General features: G+C 45.9%; 1 protein-coding gene across 1 annotated transcript in view; it reads right to left on the reverse strand.

Annotated features, from left to right (window-relative positions):
• The window catches only part of MPHOSPH10 (M-phase phosphoprotein 10), a 52,903-nt gene that overhangs the window by 21,770 nt on the left and 3,158 nt on the right, over positions 1-27,975 (reverse strand). The window contains exons 3-5 of the mRNA XM_063926246.1: positions 14,760-14,926; positions 7,651-7,867; positions 6,501-6,642 (exon numbers count right to left, since the gene is read on the reverse strand). Coding sequence (XP_063782316.1) covers positions 6,501-6,642; positions 7,651-7,867; positions 14,760-14,926 — 526 coding nt within the window. The remainder of the gene's footprint in view (positions 1-6,500; positions 6,643-7,650; positions 7,868-14,759; positions 14,927-27,975) is intronic.

Below are 27,975 nucleotides of genomic sequence, written 5' to 3' on the forward strand. Positions count from 1 at the left end.
TGCCTCCGGAGGAGCAGAAGCGCCAGAACCAGACTGAATTACAACCTTCGGCAGGAACTGCTGTCTAGTACGAAGCTCCACTCGGTCTTCGTAAAAGATCAAATATGGACTTTTACACGACAAAGCCCCCAATTCTGAGACATGTCGACCAGAAGCCAGTGCCAGTAACATCACCGTCTTCCACGTGAGGTACTTGTCTTCTACCGTCATCAGAGGTTCAAACCAGGAGGACTGTGGAAATTCCAACACCACATTCAGATCCCAGGGTGCCGTAGGCGGACAAAAGGAGGGTGTATGTGGAGTACCCATCAAAAGAAGGTCTGAACTTATGGCAACGCTGCCAATTTCTTCTGAAAGAAAATTGAAAAAGCTGAAATCTGGACCTTAATGGAACCCAGACGTAAGCCCTTATCCACACCAGCCTGCAGGAAACGTCCCAAGTGGATCTCCGCAGGTTGATACTTGTGTTCCTCGCACCAAGAGACATATTTCCTCCAGATATGATAGTGTTTTAACGTCACAGGTTTCCTGGCTTGAACCATGGTAGCAATAACCTTTTTGGAAAGGCCTTTATGAGCTAGGATGTTCCGCTCAACCTCCATGCCGTCAAACGAAGTCGCCGTAAGAGCCGGTAGACGAACGGTCCTTGTTTAAGATCGCTTCTAAGAGGTAGGGGCCAAGGGTCTTCGACGGACATGTCCAGAAGATCTGCATACCACGCCCTCCAAGGCCAATAAGGGGCAATCAGAATTGCCTGTACTCCCTGATTTCTGATTCGCTTGAGCACCCTTAGGAGCAACGGAATCAGAGGAAACAGGTAGACGAGCCGGTAAGGCCAAGGCGACATCAATGCATCTACTGCACCTGGATTGCATGATCCTTGAGCAGAGGAGAGGCTTGAAGCAGAGCATTGTAGATCGCCCGAAGTTCCAGAATGTTGATCGGAAGGAGGCTTTCATGGGTTGACCACCTGCCCTGGAACTGTGCCCCTTGGGTGACAGCTCCCCATCACCCTCAGACTCGCATCAGTCGTGAGGAGGGTCAAATCCTGAAACTCCGGCCTTCCAGCTGATTGGAGGATTGTAGCTACCACAGGAGGGAAATCCTGGCCTGAGGTGACAGCTGAATTATCCGGTGCATCTGTAGATGTGAGCCAGACCACTTGCTCAGGAGATCCAACTGAAATGTTCTGGCATGGAACCTCCCATACTGGATCGCCTCGTATGAGGCAGCCATCTTGCCTAGCAATCTTATGCAAAGATGTACGGTCGGAGCACCATGTGGACCATCTCTGGAAGTGTTTTTGCCTTGTCCTCTGGTAGAAACACCTTCTGGGCCACAGTATCCAGCAACATCCCCAGGAACAGGAGCCTCTGAGTTGGCTCCAGGTGGGACTTCTGTACGTTGAGGATCCACCCATGGTCTGACAGAAGACGGATGGTGCGGTCGATATGGAGCAACTCCCTGGATCGTGCCTTTATCAGAAGATCGTCCAGATAAGGGACCACATTGACCCCCTGGACCCGGAGTTGAAGCATCATCTCTGCCATCTCCTTCGTGAATACCCTCAGGGCTGTAGACAGGCCGAAGGGCAGTTCTTGGAAGTGATCGTCCAGCAGGGCAAACCGTAGGTACGCCTGATGAGGCGGCCAAATTGGAATATGGAGATAGGCGTCCTTGATATCCAAGGAGACCATAAATTCCTGTTCTTCCAGGCCCGCAATCACTACTCGCAGGGATTCCATTTTGAACTTGAACACTCTTAAATAAGGATTCAAGGATTTCAGATTCAGAATGGGTCTGACTGAACCGTCCGGCTGCAGCACCACAAAGAGGTTTGAGTAAAAACCCTACTGGAACAATGACGTGGGACTGGACCCACTTTTGGATAGCCTGTTGCAATGTAACTTGCATATCCTCTAAAGCTGGTAAGCCTGATTTGAAAAATCGTTGAAGGGGAGTACTGTCGAACTCCAGCCTGTAGCCCTGAGAAACAAGATCCCTGACCCAGGCATCCTGGCAGGAAACCTCCCAGACGCGGCTGAAGTGACGCAGTCGAGCCCCCACCTCGAGATCCCCTCGGGATGGGTCGGCACCATCATGCTGATGCCTTAGTGGAAGCAGAACTGGTGGACTGTTCCTGAGAACTGGTGCTTGCCGGTTTTCTGGACTTGCCTCTGGTGCCTCTAGCCGCACTGGCCTTAGATCGAAACCTCTGAGACCAAAAGAACTGGAGAGAGACCGCCCCGGATAGGAGCATCTCGCCGGCGGGGCCCCAGAGGGGAGAAACGTGGATTTCCCAGCCGTAACGAAATCCAGGTATCCAATTCGACCCCAAAAAGCCATTCGCCAGAAAAGGGAAGGGATTCCACACTGCGTTTGGACTCAGCGTCCGCAATCCACTGACGCAACCACAAGGCCCTGCGCATCGACACTGCCATGGCAGAAGTCCGAGCATTACTGTTCCCCAACTCCTTGAGCAAATCACAGGAGGACACGGGTAGTGTCCTGAATGCGCTTTCAGGAGGGTTACCATAGTAACTAAAGGCATATCTCCCGAGAGGCCCCCCTGAATCTGAATGGCCCAAGAATGAATAGCATGGGTCATCCAGCAACCCACAATGACCGGTCTTTGTACTATACCGGCTGCTGTGTAAATAGATTTTAGTGTAGTCTCTATCTTCCTATCCCCAGGATCAGTCATGGTAATGGAGCCCGGGGCAGGCAGCACTGCCTTTTTAGACAGGCGAGATACTGAAACATCCATCCCAGGGGGTTCCTCCCAAAATGTTCGACCTTCAGGAGCAAATGGGAAAGTGCGCAAAAAAAACTTTTTGGACACTTGGAATTTTTTGTCTGGATTTTTCCAGGTCTGTCTGAACAAGTCATCTAACCGTAGAAACAGGGAAAGTGACATTGGGCTTGTTTTGTACAAAGAAAAACGACTGCTGAGATGCAGCGTCCTCTAGTAGGAGCTTCAACACATCCCTTAAAGCCAAAATGAGGGGTTCAATACCCTGAGCAGCATCTGGATCAACACTAACGGGATCCAGGTCATCCCTATCATCCTGTATATCATCATCTGTATCAGACAGTATAGCAGGTAAACCACGCTTCTGAGGACCTGCATGAAAAAGGGGGGGCTGTGCATCAACCCTAGAAGCAAAATCTGCAACAGCTAGTTGCAGCAGCTGAGTTTGCTGCAGATTAGCAGTGAGCTGGGATGACATATCTGACATCATGGTCTTAAGAGACCCTAACCAGTGGGGCTGTCAGCTCTCTATAATACCGAAAACACTAACAATTATTGTACTAAATAGGCTCAGGATAGTGTACACAAGCAGCTCTCCCCCTTTGCTACACCCTGTACCAGGTCTCCAGCGTGTCTGAGGATCAGGAAGCGCTGTGTGAGCTGTCTGTTGCTGTAGTAAGCAGAGGAAGGCGCCAAAATGCCTCAGTCCCGCTCCGAGGTAGCGCCGCCCCCTCCAATGGCGCCGGAGTTGCATACATATATTATACTGGCAAAAGTCTCCTTTTAAGTTTAAAACATCACACAAGTGCTAGTCAAGCCCTGTTGTGCCAGTTCTACACGGGGGATCTTAGCAGGACCCCCCCGGGTGGGTCCCGTACGCCGTGCCTGTGGTCAGCCGCACATAGAACCGGGAGACCCCTTAGCGGGGCACCCGGTTTGTACTCACCATGATGTCACCTTCAGGCAGCGTTAGGGGTGTGCGGCGTGCCTCGGCTGTGATAGCCAAGGCGAAGTGCCCCGCTGAACAACCCCTCAGTGGGGAAGTGGCTCTGTACCCCGTAAGGCCGGTGACCGTCCGTTCCCCCCCAACTCACATGATGCAGGTATGCTGTTGCCCAGACAGAATACCAAAAAAAAAAAAAAAAAAAGGGCATAAAGGGGAGGAGCCAGCACACCCAGTTGAAGAAATTTAAAGTGCACTGGCTCCTTTGGACCCCATCTATGCACCATCATACTAGTTTTCACCAATATCCCTTATGGATGCTAGAGAAATAGGAATATGGCTATAGGAAAAGTTCAGACATAAAATATAACCCCCCTTTTCTTGGGAGATTTACTTACTGCGCATGTGCAAAACACAGGGAAATTGGCTGCCGCACCATTTTCCTGGTGAATTGTGAAGAGGTGCTGCAGCTGACTCCGGAGAAGTGAGTATTGAAAAAAAATGGTTGCAGGGTGTGCGGTGTGGGCCCCCTGGACGCAGAGTTCCGTGTGCACCTTGCTATGCCACTGATATGAAGACTATGGACAATGGCCCTCATTCCGAGTTGTTCGCTCGCTAGCTGCTTTTAGCAGCATTGCACACGCTAGGCCACCGCCCTCTGGGAGTGTAACTTAGCTTAACAGAATAGCAAACAAAAGATTAGCAGAACTGCTACTAAATAATTCCCTGCAGTTTCTGAGTAGCTCCAGACCTACTCCTAGACTGCGATCACCTCAGTCCGTTTAGTTCCTGGTTTGACGTCACAAACACGCCCTGCGTTCGGCCAGCCACTCCCCCGTTTTCCCAACCACTCCTGCGTTTTTACCTGGCACGTCTGCGTTTTTTAGCACACTCCCTGAAAACAGCCAGTTTCCGCCCAGAAACACCCACTTCCTGTCAATCACAGTACGATCACTCGAGCGATGAAAAAACGTTGCTTGAGCTTGTGTAAATCTACAAAGGTTTGTGTGAAAGTACTTAGCACATGCGCGCTGCGTACCATGCGCATTTGTTATGTTTTTCACTTGAACAATGCACTACGAAAATCGGCAGCGAGAGAACAACTCGGAATGACCACCAATATGTAGTAGCCTGTGAGGTGCAGGGATTTTCGGGAATTTCTGCGAGTCTGGCTGTATTTTTAAAGTGGCAATCATTTACAGGGCAAGACCAGGTCGGTTTTGCCTTATAAATGAGTGCTGCTTTAAAAATATGGGCAGACTCGCAGAAATTCCTAAACAGCCTGCACCTCACAGGCAATTACATACTGCCCTATAACTGAAAATTACAGTATAAAGCTCCATTAGGTACATTTATCTATACTGCTCACGTCAACTCGGAGCAAAACCTGCAAAATCAACAATACAGTTAAGTAGTCCAAATACTTTACAGCGGTCTCCAGGTCATATGCAACAGTTAATTGCCATGAAGCCAAAGTATTCTGTGTGGGAAGAGGTGAAATAGGGGACACTGGGCCTTTAGGAAGAGGGATATACAAAATACAATTTGCTCAATTTAATGGCTCACACAAGTGCTTGTAAGGGAGGGCTTTATCAGACACTAGCCATTTCCAAATTGAAATACTCGCAAATCTACATCTATCAAAAAAATAAAATAAACCTCAACTTTAACCAAAAGTGACTCAAGTAACAAAGCCCTCATCCACTCCTTTCCCATTTACATATCTGACCTTACCTCCCACCCGCTCTCCTCACTCCACAAATGCATGACACCTCTCCTGCCAACGGATTACTTACTCCCATTCCTGCCTCCAAAATCTTGGCGATGGTGTTCCCTACCTCTGGAATTCTCTACCCCCGGATCAGACTCTCCGCCTCTCTACAAAACTTTAAACGGGCTCTCCAGATCCACTTCTTCATCAAACACAACCATCTCTCATCCTAACTCTCTGTTCCATGCTCACTGCTACTCCATATGTGTCACCCGTCTGCCTCTTCCCATTTAGAATGAAAGCTCTCACGAGCAGGGACCATTCCCCTCATGTGTTTTTACATTACTTACCTAGACTACTTCTACTCAATACTCCCTCCAATGGCACCTAACCCTTGGTCCTGCCACCCTGATGGTTATCCTAGCGTCATGTCCCGACGCAGAAATGTTTATATACCATGCAGGGCCGTAACTATGTGTGTGCCAGTGGTGCCTGGCGTATATGCACTGTGGGCGCATGGCCACCAGCAACACCCACTCAGCCACGCTGTCACCGACGCCGCACTGTGGGGTCCGTACAGCTCTGATACCATGTACGTGCCTTGTACTACAAGTCCTTGTTTTGCTCATTTGTTTATGTGCTTTGTTAGGCGCTGCAGAACCCGTGTGGCACCATACAAATAAACAATGATAATGATAATATATGTAATAGGGACTGATTTGCTGGAACCAAATGTCATTTTCTCAAAAATATCAGCTAAATGTAAAGCAGCAATTTGTTTCAGGCAAAACCAACCCGGTTTTGACTCAAAACACAATTTGGAGCTTTAATTTTAGCAGATATTTCACTGAAATTCTGCTGGTTCCAGTGAATTACATATTCCTGTCAGAGTTCAACATGGATTGTCCAGTGGTTAGAAGAGTGCATTAAATGTCTTAGAATAATATAGATACAGAGACAGAGAAGGCTTTATATTTAATAATGAATAGCTGATTGCAGAAAAATATGATGGCTGATATAACAATCAATTTGCACTGTGCAGATGTGTCTGGGAGATAAATATCAGCTACTTCTAATAAAAAGAATAAATTTACCCATCCTGGAGGCATGGTCAAAAAGCAAAGACTCTGACAGTAGGCTGTTCTCTGGCCTCTTCTGTGCGGTCACTTCTCCACTCAACTGCCATGATTTCTCACCCAGCATTTGTGTTTGTAAAGACTGAATCTTTTCTGTCATCTGTAAACCAAAGCGTCTTATATTAAATAAAAGCAGCAAGTTACTAGACAATTCTTTAAACACAAAATATTGCTCCTATTAATTTTCCCCAATCCTCAGGTATATTTACTGAAGTGGGGGTTTATAGAGGTGGAGATGTTACCCATAGCAACCAATCAGATTATACTTATCTAGCAGCTTCTAGTAGAGGACAGCTAGACTTTGATTGGTTGTTACGGGCAACATCTCCACTTTTATAAGCCTGCGCTATACCTCTCAGAACATAACTCAGGCACAATGGAGCTGCGGTGAAGTGGGACTTTGTTATGAAGATCCACCGGCTGTCACATTGAATAATGCCCTTATGAAATATTTAGCTTACCCCTAAGTATGGCACATCCAAGATTGTGTTTATAGAGCTGCAATTTGACTGTTTTGAGAGACCCCATATTTGTAATTCACTTTCAAAACCTCCCATTATGGAGTTTACACCCCAAAATTAAATTTAGGTCTCATTTTTAACTATTTGTATAAGCTAGTAAACCTCAATCCAAGGTTGACAAGGTAGGAAGAATGAAAATATGTTAAAATATCTATAAAACATGTCTGAGATTGTTGTGCAGTGTAAGTGAAGTATAATGTGCAGGTATCCTACAAGTGGAGTCTTATGAGAGGGATCCGGTCTCTAGGTCGACAGTAACTTGGTCGACAGGGTCTCTAGGTTGAGTTTTTCACGATTTTTTTTATTTTTTTTTAAACTTTTCATACTTAACGATCCACGTGGACTACAATTGAAACGGTAATCTGTACCGAGCGAAGCACCTTGCCCAAAGCACGGCGAGCGAAGCGAGCCATGCGAGGGGACACGGTGCACTAATTGGGGTTCCCGGTCACTCTACGAAGAAAACGACATCAAAAAAACTCATGTTGACCTTTTGACCAATAGTGGTCAACCTAGACACTGTCGACCTAGTTACTGTCTACCTTCCATACCATCACACCCCTTATGAGAAGACGGCTCACACTGACCTTTTCCTCCCTCTTCTCAAAAGAGGACTTCAGTTCTCCAGGGTCCTGGGGTACTTTGTGTTTTTTTCTGCCGCCAAGTATATCATCTACATCTTCTCCCTCACTGCCATCTGACAGATCAAACGTCACCCGCTTGAAAGCTTCCTTTGCTCTTTTACTCTCTTCTGTTTCTTGAATTACAGTTTCTTCTTCCTCTTCCTCCCCCTCCTCTCCAAGACTGAAAGAAAAAAATAATAATAATTCGCACCCGGCACTTAAGTCAGAGAAATCCATTTACTGCGACTAAACAGCATCTGTTAAGAGCGGTAACCTGCATCTCCCGACTTAAGTGCGGGGCACAATGTTGCTGACAGAATAGCTCCAGGCACTCATTCCCAGCTTTATTCAATAGCCAATTTAATTTAATTCCCCCCATACTGGTTTGTTTATTATTTTAGGATGCTCTTTGGCTATGTATGGAGAATAGTCTCTTCTTAGGGGGATATTTACTAAGACTTGAATGGAGATAACGTGGATGGAGACAAAGTACCAGCCAATCAGTTCCTAACTGCCATGTCACAGCCTATGTTTGAAAAATGACAGTTAGCAGCTGATTGGCTGGTACTTTAACTCCGGCCACGGCTTAGTAAATAGACCCCTAGTCTCGAGCTCTGAACAGATCCAGTCACTAACCATACAGAAACATGTAAAATCAGTAAGCTGCTTGCAGTTTGCGTTTAAGAACTCAGATTTGAAACGATGCACGTTTTCTAAAGGAACAGTTCCTGCGCCATGTAAAAAGCAGCCTCATTATAAGAAGTCTTAAGGGGCAGATATAGCAAGCCTTGGAAAGTGATAACGTGGAGAGAGAAACTACTAATCAGCTCCTGTCATTTTTAAAACAAAGCCTGCAACATGGCAGTTAGGAGCTGATTGGCTGAAACTTTCTCTCCACGGCTTTAGTACATCTACCTCTATAAAGTGATAAATTACAAAAGTTCAACTGGTTTTACACAAATGAAAAGACACAGCAAACTCATTCATCATCCAATGATATTCTTAAAATAATCTGAGCTTTTCCCAGTCATATGAATGGTCCTCTACAGCATTGTTAATCACTATGTGGGAGTAGAAAATGATTAAATCAGTTTCTATGGATGTGAATAAAGGAAGGTAATCTTATTTAAGGAAGTTGCAATTAATTGAATAAGGCTCCCCCCATTCCTGACTGACACTGCTAGTTCTCACTAAAACAGGGGAATCTAATTACAGAAGTGTTCCGTTACTAGAAAGGCGACTCATTTTAATGTACTAGCAGAACTTTGCCAGTCATTTCAATGAGGTTTCCAGTGTAGCTCTACATGTAGAAACCCCATTAATTTCACCGGAAAAGCCACTTACAATTAATAAAACTCTTTTTCCTCCTCACCAGTTTTAAAATAAACTCTAGTTGCTGAAACCACAAAGTTAAGTTTTGTTGATGTATAAAATTTACCATTCACAGGTTGCCCCGTTCTATGTTTAACATTACAGAAATAAGTGTTTCCAGTAACTAACATCTGGTGATTTTGCTGGAGGTTTAAAAATTACTTGTGACTTTAGCAATTTCCCTTTAATAGATTCAGTGCTTTGAAAATCTTAAAACTGTGAATGAAAATAAGAATTTACTTACCGATAATTCTATTTCTCGTAGTCCGTAGTGGATGCTGGGGACTCCGTCAGGACCATGGAGAATAGCGGGCTCCGCAGGAGACAGGGCACATCTAAAAAGCTTTTTAGGTCACATGGTGTGTACTGGCTCCTCCCCCCATGACCCTCCTCCAAGCCTCAGTTAGGTACTGTGCCCGGACGAGCGTACACAATAAGGAAGGATCTTGAATCCCGGGTAAGACTCATACCAGCCACACCAATCACACCGTACAACTTGTGATCTGAACCCAGTTAACAGTATGATAACAAAACGAAGTAGCCTCCGAAAAGATGGCTCACAACAATAGTAATAACCCGATTTTTGTAACAATAACTATGTACAAGCATTGCAGACAATCCGCACTTGGGATGGGCGCCCAGCATCCACTACGGACTACGAGAAATAGAATTATCGGTAAGTAAATTCTTATTTTCTCTAACGTCCTAGTGGATGCTGGGGACTCCGTCAGGACCATGGGGATTATACCAAAGCTCCCAAACGGGCGGGAGAGTGCGGATGACTCTGCAGCACCGAATGAGAGAACTCCAGGTCCTCCTTAGCCAGAGTATCAAAATTTGTAAAATTTTACAAATGTGTTCTCCCCTGACCACGTAGCTGCTCAGCAAAGTTGTAATGCCGAGACTCCTCGGGCAGCCGCCCAGGATGAGCCCACCTTCCTTGTGGAATGGGCATCTACATATTTCGTCTGTGGCAGGCCTGCCACAGAATGTGCAAGCTGAATTGTACTACAAATCCAGCGTGCAATAGACTGCTTAGAAGCATGAGCACCCAGCTTGTTGGGTGTATACAGTATAAACAGCAAGTCAGACTTTCTGACTCCAGCCGTCCTAACTATATATATATATATATATATATATATATATATATATATATATATATATATATATATATATTTTTAGGGCCCTGACCACGTCTAGTAACTTGGAGTCCTCCAAGTCCCTAGTAGCCGCAGGCACCACAAGAGGTTGTTTCAGGTGAAAACGCTGACACCCCTTTATGAAGAAACTGGAGACGAGTCCCAGTTCTGTCCTGTTCAAATGGAAAATTTTAATATGGGCTTTTGTAAGACAAAGCCGCCCATTCTGACAATCGCCTGGCCGAGGCCAGGGCTAACAACATGGTCACTTCCCATGTGAGATATTTGTCAACAGCATGGTCACTTTCCATGTGAGATATTTCAAATCCACAGATTTGAGCGGTTCAAACCAATATGATTTTAAGAAATCCCAACACTATGTTGAGATCTCACGGTGCCCCTAGGGGCACAAAAAAGCTGTATATGCAATACATCCTTTACAATCTGGACTTCAGGAACTGAAGTCAATTCTTTCTGGAAGAAAATCTACAGGGCCGAAATTTAAATGTTAATGAACCCCAATTTGAGGTCAAAAACACTCCTGTTTTCAGGAAGTGTAGAAATCGACCTAGTTGAATTTCCGTCGTGGAGCCTTCCTGGCCTCACCCACGCAACATATTTTTACCACATGTGGTGATGACGTTGTGCGGTCACCTCCTTCCTGGCTTTGACCAAGGTAGGTATGACCTCTTATGGAATGCCTTTTCCCCTCAGGATCCGGCATTCAACCGCCATGCCGTCAAACGCAGCCGCGGTAAGTCTTGGAATAGACATGGTACTTGCTGAATCAAGTCCCTTCTTAGCTCCCCAGGCCCTTAGTCCTCTGTGAGCATTTCTTGAAGTTCCGGGTACCAAGTCCCTCTTGGCCAATCCGGAGCCACTAGTATAGTTCATACTCCTCTATGTCTTATAATTCTCAATACCCTGGTTATGAGAAACAGAGGAGGGAACACATACACAGACTGGTACACCCACGGTGTTACCAGAACATCCACAGCTATCGCCTGAAGGTCTCATGACCTGGCGGAATACTTGTCCCGTTTTTTGTTCGGGCGGGACGCCATCATGTCCACCTTTGGTCTTTGCCAACGGTCCACAATCATGTTGAAAAAACTTCCCTATGAAGTTTCCACTCTCCCGGGTGGAGGTCATGCCTGCTGAGGAAGTCTGCTTCCCAGTCGTCCACTCCCGGAAAGAACACTGCTGACAGTGCTATCACATGATTTTCCGCCTAGCGAAAAATCCTTGCAGTTTTCACTGCCCTCCTGCTTCTTGTGCCGCCCTTCTGTTTACGTGGGCGACTGCCGTGATGTTATCCCACTGGATCAATACCGGCTGACCTTGAAGCAGAGGTCTAGCTAAGTTTAGAGCATTATAAATTTGCTCTAAGCTTATTTATGCGGAGAGAATTCTCCAGACTTAATCACACTTCCCTGGAAATTTTTTCCCTGTGTGACTGTTCCCCAGCCTCTCAGGCTGGCCTCCGTGGTCACCGGCATCCAATCCTGAATGCCGAATCTGCGGCCCTCTAGAAGATGAGCACTCTGTAATCACCACAGGAGAGACACCCTTTTCCTTGGATATAGGGTTATCCGCTGATGCATCTGAAGATGCGATCCGGACCATTTGGCCAGCAGATCCCACTGAAGAGTTATTGCGGGAAATCTGCCGAATGGAATTGCTTCGTAATAAGCCACCATTTTTACCAGGACTCTTGTGCAATGATGCACTGACACTTTTCCTGGTTTTAGGAGGATCCCGATTAGCTCGGATAACTCCCTGGTTTTCTCCACTGGGAGAAACACGTTTTTCTGGACTGTGTCCAGAATCTTCCCTAGGAACAGTAGACGTGTCGTCGGAAAAAGCTGCGATTTTGGAATATTTAGAATCCACTCGTGCTGTCGTAGAACTACTTAAGATAGTGCTACTCCGACCTCCAACTGTTCTCTGGACCTTGCCCTTATCAGGAAAGCGTCCATGTTTCTTTTAAGAAAAATCCTCATTCCGGCCATTACCTTGGTAAAGACCCGGGGCGCCGTGGACAATCCAAACGGCAGCGTCTGAACTGATAGTGACAGTTCTGTACCAGGAACCTGAAGTACCCTTGGTGAGAAGGGCAAATTTGGACCTGTAGGTAAACGTCCCTGATATCCAGTGACATCATATCGTCCCCTTCTTCCTGGTTCGCTATCACTGCTCCGAGTGACTCCATCTTGATTTGAACGCTTGTATGTAAGTGTTCAAATATTTCAGATCTCACCGAGCCGGTTGGCTTCAGTACCACAATATAGTGTGGAATACTACCCCCTTCCTTGTTGTAAGAAGGGTACTTTGATTATCACCTGCTGGGAATACAGCCTGTGAATTGTGTGAGGGGGAGACGTCTCGAATTTCCAATGTACACCTGGGATATTACATGTAGGATCCCGGAGTTCCCTTGCGAGTGTTGCTGAAACTCTTGAGATGACCCCCTACCGCACCTGAGTCCGCTTGTACGGCCCCAGCGTTATGCTGCGGACTTGGCAGAAGCCGTGAGGAGCTTCTGTTCCTGGGAATGAGCTGCTTGCTGCAGTCTTCTTCCCTTTCCTCTCCCCCTGGGCAGATATGACTGGCCTTCGCCCGCCTGCCCGTATGGGGACGAAAGGACTGAGACTGAAAAGACTGTGTCCTTTTCTGCCAATATGTGACTCGGGGTAACAAAAGGTGGATTTTTCAGCTGTTGCCATGGCCACCAGGTCCAATGGACCGCCCCTTTATACGGCAATACTTCCATATGCCGTCTGGAATCTGCCTCACCTGACCACTGTCGTGTCTTCGTCTGGCAGATATGTACATCACATTTACTCTTGATGCCAGAATGCAAATATGCCTCTGCGCATCACACATATATAGAAATGCATCCTTAAAATGCTCTATAGACAATAAAATCCTGTCCCTGTCAAGGGTATCAAAATTTTCAGTCAGGAAATCCGACCAAGCCCCCTCAGCGCTGCACATCCAGGCTGAGGCGATTGCTGGTCGTAGTATAACACCAGTATGTGTGTATATACTGTTATGATATTTTCCAGCTTCCTATCAGCTGGCTCCTTGAGGGCGGCCGTATCTGGAAACGGTAACGCCATGTTTTTTATAAGCGTGTGAGCGCCTTGTCCACCCTAAGGTGTGTTTTCCAACTCGCCCTTACTACTGGCGGGAAAAAGGGTATACCGCCCATAACTTTCTGTCGGAGGAACCCCACGTATCATCACACACTTCATTTAATTTATCTGATTCAGGCAAAACTACAAGTAGTTTATTCCCACCCTACAAAATACCCTTATTTGTGGTACTTGTGGTATCAGAAATACGTAACACCTCCTTCATTGCCCTTAACATGTAACTTGTGGCCCTAAAGGAAAAATACGTTTGTTTCTTCACCGTCGACACTGGGGTCAGTGTCCATGTCTGTGTCTGTCGACCGACTGAGGTAAATGGGCGTTTTTACAAGCCCCTGACGGTGTCTGAGACGCCTGGACCGATACTAATTTGTCCGCCGGCTGTCTCATGTCGTCAACCGGCTTGCAGCGTGTTGACATTATCACGTAATTCCATAAGTAAGCCATCCATTCTGGTGTCGACTCCCTAGAGAGTGACATCACCATTACAGGCAATTTTCTCCGTCTCACCAACATTTTCCTCATACATGTCGACACACACGTACCGACCTACAGCACACACATACAGGGAATGCTCTGATAGAGGACAGGACCCACTAGCCCTTTGGGGAGACAGAGGGAGAGTTTGCCAGCACACACCAAAAGCGCCATAATGTATATAACAACCCTAGAAGGTGTTGTTTCTATATATGGGCTCTTAATATATAATTATATCGCCAATTTATGCCCCCCTTCTCTTTAACCCTGTTTCTGTAGTGCAGGGGAGAGTGGGAGCCTTCCTCACCAGCGGAGCTGGTCAGGAAAATGGCGCTGAGTGCTGAGGAGAATAAGCTCCGCCCCTTTCACGGCGGGCTTTTCTCCCGGTTATTAGGAAAACTGGCCTGGGTTAAATACATACATATAGCCTTAATGGCTATATGTGATGTATTTATTTGCCAAATAGGTATTTATATTGCTGCCCAGGGCGCCCCCAGCAGCGCCCTGCACCCTCCGTGACCGTGTCAGTGAGCCGTGTAGCAACAATGGCGCACAGCTGCAGTGCTGTGCGCTACCTCTCTGAAGACTGTGAAGTCTTCTGCCGCCTGTTTCCGGACCTCCGTCCAGCAGGAATCACTGATTAGAAACCTAAAAAAAAACCTTTACTAAACAGCTCCTTAAGAGAGCCATCCAGTTTGCACCCTTCTCGGACGGGCACAAAAACCTAACTGAGGCTTGGAGGAGGGTCATGGGGGGAGGAGCCAGTACACACCATGTGACCTAAAAAGCTTTTTAGATGTGCCCTGTCTCCTGCGGAGCCCGCTATTCCCCATGGTCCTGACGGAGTCCCCAGCATCCACTAGGACGTTAGAGAAATCTCTATTTACAGAAATGACTCTTTACAAGATAAAGCCAGCAAAAAAGGTCTTACTCATCAATCATGGCATCTTCTTCATCCATCTCTTCCTCCATGTCCTCCTCATTTTCTTCTAGGTGTTCCTCTTCCTCATCATTTGGCTGTCTGCCTGGGCCGTTCTCATCACCCTCAACTGGATCAAAGAAATCATTGTAATGAAGGTCCCTGGAGCTTCTAACCACCTGAAAAATAAACCCTACAGTGTTATTACTGAAACAATTATACCATACTCCAAAGCTTGAAAACATTTTTGAATATAGAGATTCTTAAATGTCAATTACCCAAAACAAGCCATAATTTAATGAGGTCTTCATTATTTGCAGGGAAATCTAACTAAATATAGGACAGAAAATTACTGAAACAGTTCATTAGGTAAATGCTACCTTCCATCATAAAATGCATTTCAGATTGAGTGGCAGTCAGTAAGTTTAACAAATGCAACGGGATGTAATGGCATCTGAGCTTGCTGGAGGTGTGGGATGCCGGGCGAACGCAGACAGGTTTTTTTTTTAAAGTGGCAGTCATTTACAAGGCATGTTGCCCATGGACAAAACACTAACCGTAAATGAAGCGAGTGGATCCCTGGAACAAGGCAGACATATGGGAATCCTTACTCCTGTCAAGATTTCCATCCAGACAGTTCACTGCCATTGTCTGTGTGCGCAACATAGGGTAAAAGCTCTCCTGACTAATCTAATGGAGCACTGCAACAAAATGAAGATTCTGCATTCATATTTAATTTACTAAATGCCTTCAAAAAGTTAAACATAAAGCAGACTGCACATTGTGGGCCTGATTCAGTGCTGCACGCAAGTCAGCCGCATTGTGTGCAGATATCCTCCGTTGGTGCAAGTCTACGTAGACATTCTGAAACAGGTCTTGTATGTCTATATTTTATACAGTAAGGATTCTTTGGGTAATTGTCTCACATATTCTAAGACAACGATGTTCTTAAAACTGGATATGTATGGGCCATTTAAAGCATATGTTTAATCAACAGCGCCTTTGCCCCCCTTGTTGCATAATTGTGGAGCCATATGCTGGGTACCCTGGCAGCTCAGGATTTGTGAGCCCAAACCATCCCTGCACTGGACTCTCTAATAGCATCAACAAAACAGGCTGCTTGTAAAATAAAACATTCTGGATTATTTCTAACACAGGCACTGGCTGAACACAACATAGTTCGTAATGTGCTGCTGTCCCCCTTATTGTTGACATAGGGAGTGGGGGTTAAACACCCAGAAATATGAGAATCTCTAACAGAACACCTGCGACTGCCATCCAGGGAACAGGGGGCTGGTGAGTAACATTAGTTTGTGTCAGGAAATATCCCATTGAGTGGTTTATAACCTCAGCAGGGACAGTTTGCAGGCTACATTTTGTTTTGTTTTAATCTTCAAAAGATCCCATAATAAAATTTTTTTTTTTTTTTTACACACACACACATATATACACATATACATATATATACATATACATATATATACATATATATATATACACACATATATATATACATACATACATACAGTCACAAATGGTGGCACTCGCAGGACTTGCTCCAATAATAAATGACACAGCGGTCAAGAATATGCGGTCAACGTTTCGTTAATTTAATAACGTCATCAGGATACAAACATAACATAAAACACACAATATATAGCCACTTACCCCACCTCGTGTGTCCCTGCCAACGCCGGGTCCTGCGACAACACCTTCCGGCGCTACGCACTTCCTGTGCGCCCGGCCGCGTCTGGTGGTTGCTAGGGAACAAAATAACAATAATAGTGACGGCATGACTGGAGATCGCGCATCAGTGCTCTCACTTATTCCTTTCCCCTCCTCCTGTATAACCACCTGCAAATTGTCTCAATGTATAGACAGGGGAAATTACACCTCCCCAAGTTACAAAACAGCACAATATCAGTAAACAAAGATATCCGATAATGTCACAATTAATATACATATAATCATAATACACAGGGGCACGCAGGTAAACGGAGCTATTTCTGAGTGTTGCGGAATAATAAATGTCCATCAGATGATGTATAATAAGCAAGAACATACATCACTAAAGAAAGCAATTCAGGGGAAGGTGCTCATTGAGACCCTTTGGAGTAACCGTGCTCAGTCGATAGATCCAGCGGGCCTCTTTCTGCAGCAGAGCCTTGCCCCTGTCACCCCCACGAAGATTTTTGGGGACAGTATCTATGATTTTATATCTGAGGGTAGCAAGGCCATGATTCAATGCCTTAAAATGTCTCGCTACATGCTGATTCGTGCCACTTTTCCCACCCTCCAATGCCTGTCGAATGGCAGACCTATGTAACGCCATCCGTTCTTTAAATTGTCTCGTAGTTTTCCCCACGTAAAGGAGACCACATTGCACCACCTGTAGTTTTATGGAGCATGGGGACTCGTTCGCCCACCCGCACTCGGGGGAACGTATCGCCATACGCCATATTTTGTCCTGCAGTAGTACTCATGTCATATACATCATCCGTTGCCCATGTGGTCTCCTTTACGTGGGGAAAACTACGAGACAATTTAAAGAACGGATGGCGTTACATAGGTCTGCCATTCGACAGGCATTGGAGGGTGGGAAAAGTGGCACGAATCAGCCTGTAGCGAGACATTTTAAGGCATTGAATCATGGCCTTGCTACCCTCAGATATAAAATCATAGATACTGTCCCCAAAAATCTTCGTGGGGGTGACAGGGGCAAGGCTCTGCTACAGAAAGAGGCCCGCTGGATCTATCGACTGAGCACGGTTACTCCAAAGGGTCTCAATGAGCACCTTCCCCTGAATTGCTTTCTTTAGTGATGTATGTTCTTGCTTATTATACATCATCTGATGGACATTTATTATTCCGCAACACTCAGAAATAGCTCCGTTTACCTGCGTGCCCCTGTGTATTATGATTATATGTATATTAATTGTGACATTATCGGATATCTTTGTTTACGGATATTGTGCTGTTTTGTAACTTGGGGAGGTGTAATTTCCCCTGTCTATACATTGAGACAATTTGCAGGTGGTTATACAGGAGGAGGGGAAAGGAATAAGTGAGAGCACTGATGCGCGATCTCCAGTCATGCCGTCACTATTATTGTTATTTTGTTCCCTAGCAACCGCCAGACGCGGCCGGGCGCACAGGAAGTGCGTAGCGCCGGAGGGTGTTGTCGCAGGACCCGGCGCTGACAGGGACACACGAGGTGGGGTAAGTGGCTATATATTGTGTGTTTTATGTTATGTTTGTATCCTGATGACGTTATTAAATTAACGAAACGTTGACCGCATATTCTTGACCGCTGTGTCATTTATTATTGGAGCAAGTCCTGCGAGTGCCACCATTTGTGACTGTATATCTGGTTGCTAAACCATTCTGGGAGGCACCAAGGCACCTATACACTGTAGGAGTGAGTGCCGGCTACTTGCTGTATAGATATCTGGTATGGGAGTACCACGGAACGTCCTTTGGGACTGACAGTGCTCTTCCTGCACCTTTCTGGCAAGGCATCATCATTTCAAGTATTTATCATCAGCTGTTTTTACCTGAAGACCTGTTTCTGGTTTTGTTTTTAATTTTTATGTTTTGAGCATGCAAGAGAATTCTGGCATCAGGAATATTGCTCTGCCCGTGGGGGAAACTCTGAGCTTTTCTGATGTGGATGCAGATACCATCCGGTTTAAGGAACATTTTGAGCAATCAGAAGGGGGTGAATCAGCGGAACAACTGTATGTGCAACTACTGAGACTGTCAAAAAAGGAAATAGATTTTTTCTTACATGGGGTTACACTCTCGGACTATCACCGCAGTGGTCAGATTCCCAGGGGTTTTCGAATTAGAAATTCCCCCACGATTGGGAAGTACAATGCGGAGTTCTGCCGTAAGTGGGCAGCCATTCTCAACAAGTGCAGTCTGGACCTGATCTTACTGGTAATTGCAGAGTCAGCACGAGAGCTTAAAGAAATTAAGAAGAAGAAGGAAGAATTTGAGATCAAACATCTTCCCACGATACAATTGGATCAGAGTTCAGACTGGTTGGGCAAACTAGCCACACAAGTGGAGAATTACCGCAGAGACCAGGTGAAGTTCAAACGGAACAAGCTGAGTTTAGTACAAAAGGATTACGCCGAAGGGAGAGTTTACCCCTGGGCATTAAACCCCAGCTATAAACAGGCGTATAATCCACGACAAAGGAAGTTCAGGAGATTTGCGGGAGATACTGAAACATCTAGTGGTGGTCAGTCTTCGCAAAGTGACACCGAGGCAAGCAGCAGATCCACCTCAGGTAAACCCCCTTTAGGGGTCAGTACTCGCGCCCAGCGAGAAACAAGAGGAGACCGTTTACCCGCAGAGGAGGACAGTGGCAAAGGATCCTCAAAGCGAAAGAACAAGGCTGCAAAGAAGAAATAGTCTTTAATCTCTCTAGCAGAAATGTATCTCCTGATGAGCGAAAACTACTCAGTAAAGGACTTTCCTTTGTACCATCCTGTCAATTTAATGAATTCCAGTGGAAACTGGACACATTCAGGTTCAATAGAAAATTGAAGCTACGCGAACACTTCGGGGAATCCGAATCAGCTGACTCAAATACCATTAATCCATTGAGGAAGATCAAAGGCACATCGAGCTTTGATCCAGTCAGTATGAACACTTCCCTCAGATGCTTCAATCGGTCACTAGATAAACAGGTTATGGGTTCAATTCAGTCATTTAAGTCGAGTAATTCTAATATGTCCAAATCTGAGTGGGACACACTGAAAACCCTCAGTCAGGACAAGACTATCGTCATACGCCCCGCCGATAAGGGGGGCGGTATTGTTATACAGGACTTATCTCAATACAAACAAGAGATTTATCGACAATTGGAAGACCCTCAAGTTCATCTAGAATTATCGACCGACCCTACCCCGAGGTTTGAAACAGTTAAAAACAGTTTTGGAGGAGGCGACAGCTAATGGCATCATCACAGTCTCAACAATGAAGACCCTGATACAACAGCACCCAGTGGCACCGGTGCTTTACACATTGCCAAAAATACATAAAAATCCGACTGTCCCCCCTGGCCGCCCGATCATAGCAGCCAGGGAATCAATTTATTACAAAGGGTCCCAATATCTTGATTTTTACCTCCAACCTGTAGTTCAATCTCAGAAAACCTATTTAAAGGACACCACCTCATTAATAATACGGCTACAGAGCCTACCTGTCCTTCCTCCTAATGCACTGCTCTGTACTCTGGATATAGTGAGTCTATACACCAACATACCGCATTCGGGTGGTCTAACAGCTGTAGCGACATTGTTGTCCGCAAGTCCAATGTATACTGGACCTGAATTGTCATTTTTCATTAAACTTCTGGAACTCACCCTGAAAAGAAACTATTTTCTATTTGACTCTCGCTGGTATGTCCAGCTACAAGGCAGTGCGATGGGGTCCTGCGTGGCCCCGGCATTCGCGAATAGCTATATGTTTGAAGTAGAACAACAGGCATTTTTTGATGACACAGATGTTGCGGAAAAGATTCTGTTCTTTGTCCGCTACATCGACGACCTGTTCCTAATTTGGTTAGGAGCGGAATCTGAGTTCAGTGACCTGATGTTAAGGGTCAATTCGATGGATAACACCATCAAATTCACCTACTGTACTAGTACTCAACATGTGAATTATCTGGATGTACAGATTTCTGTAAAAGAAGGTCACATACACACCTCATTATTTAAGAAGAGCACAGACCGCAACACCATTCTGCATGCGAGTAGCCAACATCCGGCCTCCACTAAGAAGGGACTCCCTTTCTCGCAGTTTTTAAGGATACATAGGATCTCAGATGATCCAGAGAATACCGTTAAGGAGATTGATATGATGACACGTCAATTTTTGATTAGAGGGTACAATCTAGACGATTTAATTGAGGCCAAGAGAAGGGTTCTGGAAATTCCACGACCAAATACCCTTATTTCCACTAAGTCCAAGAAGAAAGCCAACAGTATGGACATTGTCCCGTTTGTCCAGCAATACAACAATGCCAGTCCAATGATCACGAAGGTCGCTAAAAATTTGTGGCCAATTGTGACCTCGGATCCGGATCTGAAGATGCTGAGTAAATCCAGGTTGTTGCCAAGTTACACTAGAAATAGAAACCTCAAAGACTGGCTAGTTAAGAATGACGTTTCATCTATACCAGTGGGTGGACCACATACCTTTCTGTCTAGGAAACCAGGGTGCTACCGCTGTACGGGTTGCACCACCTGTAGTTTTATGGAGCATGGGGACTCGTTCGCCCACCCGCACTCGGGGGAACATATCGCCATACGCCATATTTTGTCCTGCAGTAGTACTCATGTTATATACATCATCCGTTGCCCATGTGGTCTCCTTTACGTGGGGAAAACTACGAGACAATTTAAAGAACGGATGGCGTTACATAGGTCTGCCATTCGACAGGCATTGGAGGGTGGGAAAAGTGGCACGAATCAGCATGTAGCGAGACATTTTAAGGCATTGAATCATGGCCTTGCTACCATCAGATATAAAATCAGATACTGTCCCCAAAAATCTTCGTGGGGGTGACAGGGGCAAGGCTCTGCTGCAGAAAGAGGCCCGCTGGATCTATCGACTGAGCACGGTTACTCCAAAGGGTCTCAATGAGCACCTTCCCCTGAATTGCTTTCTTTAGTGATGTATGTTCTTGCTTATTATACATCATCTGATGGACATTTATTATTCCGCAACACTCAGAAATAGCTCCGTTTACCTGCGTGCCCCTGTGTATTATGATTATATGTATATTAATTGTGACATTATCGGATATCTTTGTTTACTGATATTGTGCTGTTTTGTAACTTGGGGAGGTGTAATTTCCCCTGTCTATACATTGAGACAATTTGCAGGTGGTTATACAGGAGGAGGGGAAAGGAATAAGTGAGAGCACTGATGCGCGATCTCCAGTCATGCCGTCACTATTATTGTTATTTTGTTCCCTAGCAACCGCCAGACGCGGCCGGGCGCACAGGAAGTGCGTAGCGCTGGAGGGTGTTGTCGCAGGACCCGGCGCTGACGGCGTTGGCAGGGACACACGAGGTGGGGTAAGTGGCTATATATTGTGTGTTTTATGTTATGTTTGTATCCTGATGACGTTATTAAATTAACGAAACGTTGACCGCATATTCTTGACCGCTGTGTCATTTATTATTGGAGCAAGTCCTGCGAGTGCCACCATTTGTGACTGTATATCTGGTTGCTAAACCATTCTGGGAGGCACCTATACACTGTAGGAGTGAGTGCCGGCTACTTGCTGTATGTATATGTGTATATATATATATATATATATATATATGTGTATATATATATATATATATATATATATATATATATATATATATATATATATATATATATGTGTATATATATATATATATATATATATATATATATATATGTGTATGTATATATATATACATATATATATATATATATATACACATACATACACACACATACCCACATATATATATATATATATATATATATATATATATATACACATACACACACACACACATACACATATATATATATATATATATATATATATATATTTTTTTTTTTTTTTTCCATTTTTATTTTACATACACATATAAATAAGATAGCTCTACTACAGTGTGAGCTAATTTAAGATTAACACATGATATCTTAAATTAAGTGCTATTTTAAAAAATAAGAATTTACTTACCGATAATTCTATTTCTCGTAGTCCGTAGTGGATGCTGGGAACTCCGTAAGGACCATGGGGAATAGCGGCTCCGCCGGAGTCTGGGCACATCTAAAGAAAGCTTTAGGATCACCTGGTGTGCACTGGCTCCTCCCCCTATGACCCTCCTCCAAGCCTCAGTTAGGATACTGTGCCCGGACGAGCGTACACAATAAGGAAGGATTTTGAATCCCGGGTAAGACTCATACCAGCCACACCAATCACACTGTACAACTCGTGATCTGAACCCAGTTAACAGCATGATAATAGAGGAGCCTCTAGAAAAGATGGCTCACTACAGCAATAACCCGAATTTTTTGGTAACAATAATTATGTACCAGTATTGCAGACAATCCGCACTTGGGATGGGCGCCCAGCATCCACTACGGACTACGAGAAATAGAATTATCGGTAAGTAAATTCTTATTTTCTCTGACGTCCTAGTGGATGCTGGGAACTCCGTAAGGACCATGGGGATTATACCAAAGCTCCCAAACGGGCGGGAGAGTGCGGATGACTCTGCAGCACCCAATGAGAGAACTCCCGGTCCTCCTCAGCCAGGGTATCAAATTTGTAGAATTTTACAAACGTATTTGCTCCTGACCAAGTAATTGCTCGGCAAAGTTGTAAAGCCGAGACCCCTCGGGCAGCTGCCCAAGATGAGCCCACCTTCCTTGTGGAGTGGGCATTTACAGATTTTTGGCTGTGGCAGGCCTGCCACAGAATGTGCAAGCTGAATTGTACTACAAATCCAACGAGCAATCATCTGCTTAGAAGCAGGAGCACCCAGCTAGTTAGGTGCATACAGGATAAACAGCGAGTCAGATTTCCTGACTCCAGCCGTCCTGGAAACATATAGTTTCCGGGTCCTGACAACGTCTAGCAACTTGGAGTCCTCCAAGTCCCTAGTAGCCGCAGGCACCACAACAGGTTTTGTTCAGGTGAACGCTGAAACCACCTTAGGGAGAAACTGAGGACGAGTCCTCAATTCCGCCCTGTCCGAATGGAAAATCAGATAAGGGCTTTTACAGGATAAAGCCACCAATTCTGACACGCGCCTGGCCCAGGCCAGAGCCAACAGCATGACCACTTTTTTTGTGAGATATTTTAACTCCACAGATTTAAGTGGGTCAAACCAATGTGACTTTTGGAACCCAAAAACCACCTGGAGATCCCAAAGTGCCACTGAAGGCACAAAAGGAGGCTGTATATGCAGTACCCCTTTAACAAATGTCTGAACTTCAGGGACTGAAGCTAGTTCTTTTTTTTTTTTTTGGAAGAAAATTGACAGAGCCGAAATTTGAACCTTAATGGACCCCAATTTTAGGCCCATAGATACTCCTTTTTGCAGGAAATGTAGGAATCGACCCAGTTGAATTTCCTCCGTCGAGCCTTACTGGCCTCGCACCACGCAACATATTTTCGCCAAATGCGGTGATAATGTTTTGCGGTTACATCCTTCCTGGCTTTTATCAGGATAGGGATGACTTCATCCGGAATGCCTTTTTCCTTCAGGATCCGGCGTTCAACCGCCATGCCGTCAACGCAGCCGCGGTAAGTCTTGGAACAGACAAGGTCCTTGCTGGAGCAGGTCCCTTCTTAGAGGTAGAGGCCACGGATCCTCCGTGAGCATCTCTTCAAGTTCCAGTAACCAAGTCCTTCTTGGCCAATCCGGAGCCACTAATATAGCGCTTACTCCTCTCCATCTTATCAATCTCAGTACCTTGGGTATGAGAGGCAGAGGAGGGAACCCATACACTGATTTGGTACACCCACGGTGTTACCAGAGCATCTACAGCTATTGCCTGAGGGTCCCTTGACCTGGCGCAATACCTGTCGAGTTTTTCCCAACGGTTTATAATCATGTGGAAGACTTCTGGGTGAAGTCCCTACTCTCCCGGGTGGAGGTCGTGCTGAGGAAATCTGCTTCCCAGTTGTCCACTCCCGGAATGAAAACTGCTGACAGTGCTATCACATGATTTTTCGCCCAGCGAAGAATCCTTGCAGCTTCTGCCATTGCCCTCCTGCTTCTTGTGGCACCCTGTCTGTTTACGTGGGTGACTGCCGTAACGTTGTCCAACTGGATCAACACCGGCTGACCTTGAAGCAGAGGTCTTGCTAAGCTTAGAGCATTGTAAATGGCCCTTAGCTTCAGGATATTTATGTGAAGAGATGTATCCAGGCTTGACCATAAGCCCTGGATATTCCTTCCCTGTGTGACTGCTCCCCAGCCTCGAAGGCTGGCATCCGTGGTCACCAGGACCCAGTCCCGAATGCCGAATCTGCGGCCCTCTAGAAGATGAGCACTCTGCAACCACCACAGGAGGGATACCCTTGTCCCTGGTGACAGGGTTATCCGCTGATGCATCTGAAGATGCGACCCGGACCATTTGTCCAGTAGGTTCCACTGGAAAGTCTTGCGTGGAATCTGCCGAATGGGATTGCTTCGTAGGAAGCCACCATTTTTACCCAGAACCCTTGTGCATTGATGCACTGAGACTTGGTTCGGTTTTAGGAGGTTCCTGACTAGCTCGGATAACTCCCTGGCTTTCTCCTCCGGGAGAAACACCTTCTTTCTGGACTGTGTCCAGGATCATCCCTAGGAACAGAAGACAAGTCGTCGGAACCAGCTGCGATTTTAGAATATTGAGAATCCAATCGTGCTGCCGCAACACTACCTGAGATAGTGCTACACCGGTCTCCAACTGTTCCCTGGATCTTACCCTTATCAGGGAATCGTCCAAGTAAAGGATAACTAAAATTCCCTTCCTTCGAAGGAATATCATCATTTCGGTCATTACCTCAGTAAAGACACAGGGTGCCGTGGACCATCCCTACGGCAGCGTCTGAACTGATAGTGACAGTTCTGTACCACAAACCTGAGATACCCTTGGTGAGAAGGGTAAATTTTGACATGAAGGTAAGCATCCTTGATGTCCCGAGACATCATGTAGTCCCTTTCTTCCAGGTTTGCAATCACTGCTCTGAGTGACTCAATTTTGAATTTGAACCTCTGTATGTAAGTGTTCAAAGATTTTAGATTTTAAAATCGGTCTCACCGAGCCGTCTGGCTTCGGTACCACAATAGTGTGGAATAATACCCCGTTCCCTGTTGCAGGAGGGGTACCTTAATTATCACCTGCTGGGAATACAGCTTGTGAATGGCTTCCAAAACTGCCTCCCTGTCAGCGGGAGACGTCGGTAAAACAGACTTTTTGGAAACGGCGAGGGGAATACGTCTCGAATTCCAATTTGTACCCCTGAAATATTACCTGAAGGATCCAGGGGTCTACTTGCGAGTGAGCCCACTGCGCACTGAAATTCACTGAGAACGGGCCCCCACCGTGCCTGAACTTGTAAAGCCCTAGCGTCATACTGAGGGCTTGGCAGAGGCGGAAAAGGGTTTCTGTTCCTGGGAACTGGCTGATCTCTGCAGCCATTTTCCTCTCCCTCTGTCACGAGCAGAAAAGAGGAACCCTTTTGTCCGCTTGCCAACCAGGACTGCGCCTGATAATACGGCGTCTTATTTTGAGAGGCGACCTAGGGTACATCCCCTTTTTTAAGGCAATACTTCCAAATGCCGTTTGGAATCCCTGACCACTTTACTGGTAGAATACAACGCACTTATACTTGATGCCAGTCGGCAAATATTCCGCTGTGCATCATGCATATATAGAAATGCATCTTTTAATTGCTCTATAGGCAATAATATACTGTCCTTATCTAGGATATCAATATTTCCAGTCAGGGAATCCGACCACGCCAACCCAGCACTGTACATCCAGGCTGAGGCGATTGCTGGTCGCAGTATAACACCAGTATGTGTGTAAATACATTTTAGGATACCCTCCTGCTTTTTATCAGCAGGATCCTTAAGGGCGGCCATCTCAAGAGAGGGTAGAGCCCTTGTTCTTACAAGCGTGTGAGCGCCTTATCCCCTGTAGGGGGTGTTTCCCAACGCACCCTAACCTCTGGCGGGAAAAGGTATACTGCCAATAACTTTTTAGAATTATCAATTGTTATCGGGGGGGAAACCCACGCATCATCACACACCTCATTTTATTTTTCAGATTCAGGAAAACTACAGGAAGTTTTTCCTCACCAAACATAATACCCCTTTTTTGGTGGTATTCATATTATCAGAAAAGTGTAAACATTTTTCATTGCATCAATCATGCAATGTGTGGCCCTATTGGAAATCACGGTTGTCTCTTCACCGTCGACACAGGAGTCAGTATCCGTGTCGGCGTCTGTATGAGACGTCTGGACATGCACAAGCCGAGTAGCCGGCTGTCTCATGTCAACCACTGTCTTTTATACAAAGCTGACACTGTCACGCAATTTCAACAGTACATCCACTCAGGTGTCGACCCCCTAGGGGGTGACAACACTATTACAGACACTCTACTCCGTCTCCACATCATTTTTCTCCTCATACATGTCGACACAAACGTACCGACACACAGCACACACACAGGGAATGCTCTGATAGAGGACAGGACCCACTAGCCCTTTGGGGAGACAGAGGGAGAGTTTGCCAGCACACACCAGAGCGCTATATATATATATACACAGGGATAACCTTATATAAGTGTTTTTCCCTTTATAGCTGCTGTATTGTTTATACTGCGCCTAATTTGTGCCCCCCTCTCTTTTTTAACCCCTTTCTGTAGTGTAGTGACTGCAGGGGAGAGCCAGGGAGCTTCCCTCCAACTGAGCTGTGAGGGAAAATGGCGCCAGTGTGCTGAGGAGATAAGGACGCCGAGAAAGGGGCGGAGCCTATCATCCGTTTTTCTGTATGTTTTGGCAGGGGTTAAATGCATCCATATAGCCCAGGAGTTATATGTGATGCATTTATTTTAGCCATATAAGGTTTTTATCGATTTATTGCGTCTCAGGGCGCTGCCCCCCCAGCGCCCTGCACCCTCAGTGACCGGAGTGTGAAGTGTGCTGAGAGCAATGGCGCACAGCTGCGGTGCTGTGCGCTACCTTATCTGAAGACAGGATCGTCTTCTGCCGCCGATTTCACCGGACCTCTTCGCTCTTCTGGCTCTGTAAGGGGGGCGGCGGCGCGGCTTCGGGACCCATCCAGGCTGAACCTGTGATCGTCCCTCTGGAGCTAATGTCCAGTAGCCTAAGAAACCCGATCCACTCTGCACGCAGGTGAGTCCGTTTCTTCTCCCCTTAGTCCCACGATGCAGTGAGCCTGTTGCCAGCAGGTCTCACTGAAAATAATAAACCTAAACTAAAACTTTCACAAAGAGCTCAGGAGAGCCCCTAGTGTGCACCCTTCTCGTCGGGCACAGAAATCTAACTGAGGCTTGGAGGAGGGTCATAGGGGGAGAAGCCAGTGCACACCAGGTGATCCTAAAGCTTTCTTTAGATGTGCCCAGACTCCGGCGGAGCCGCTATTCCCCATGGTCCTTACGGAGTTCCCAGCATCCACTAGGACGTCAGAGAAAAGGTGTA

Source organism: Pseudophryne corroboree, chromosome 6, assembly GCF_028390025.1.
Source record: "Pseudophryne corroboree isolate aPseCor3 chromosome 6, aPseCor3.hap2, whole genome shotgun sequence".
Taxonomy (NCBI): domain Eukaryota; kingdom Metazoa; phylum Chordata; class Amphibia; order Anura; family Myobatrachidae; genus Pseudophryne; species Pseudophryne corroboree.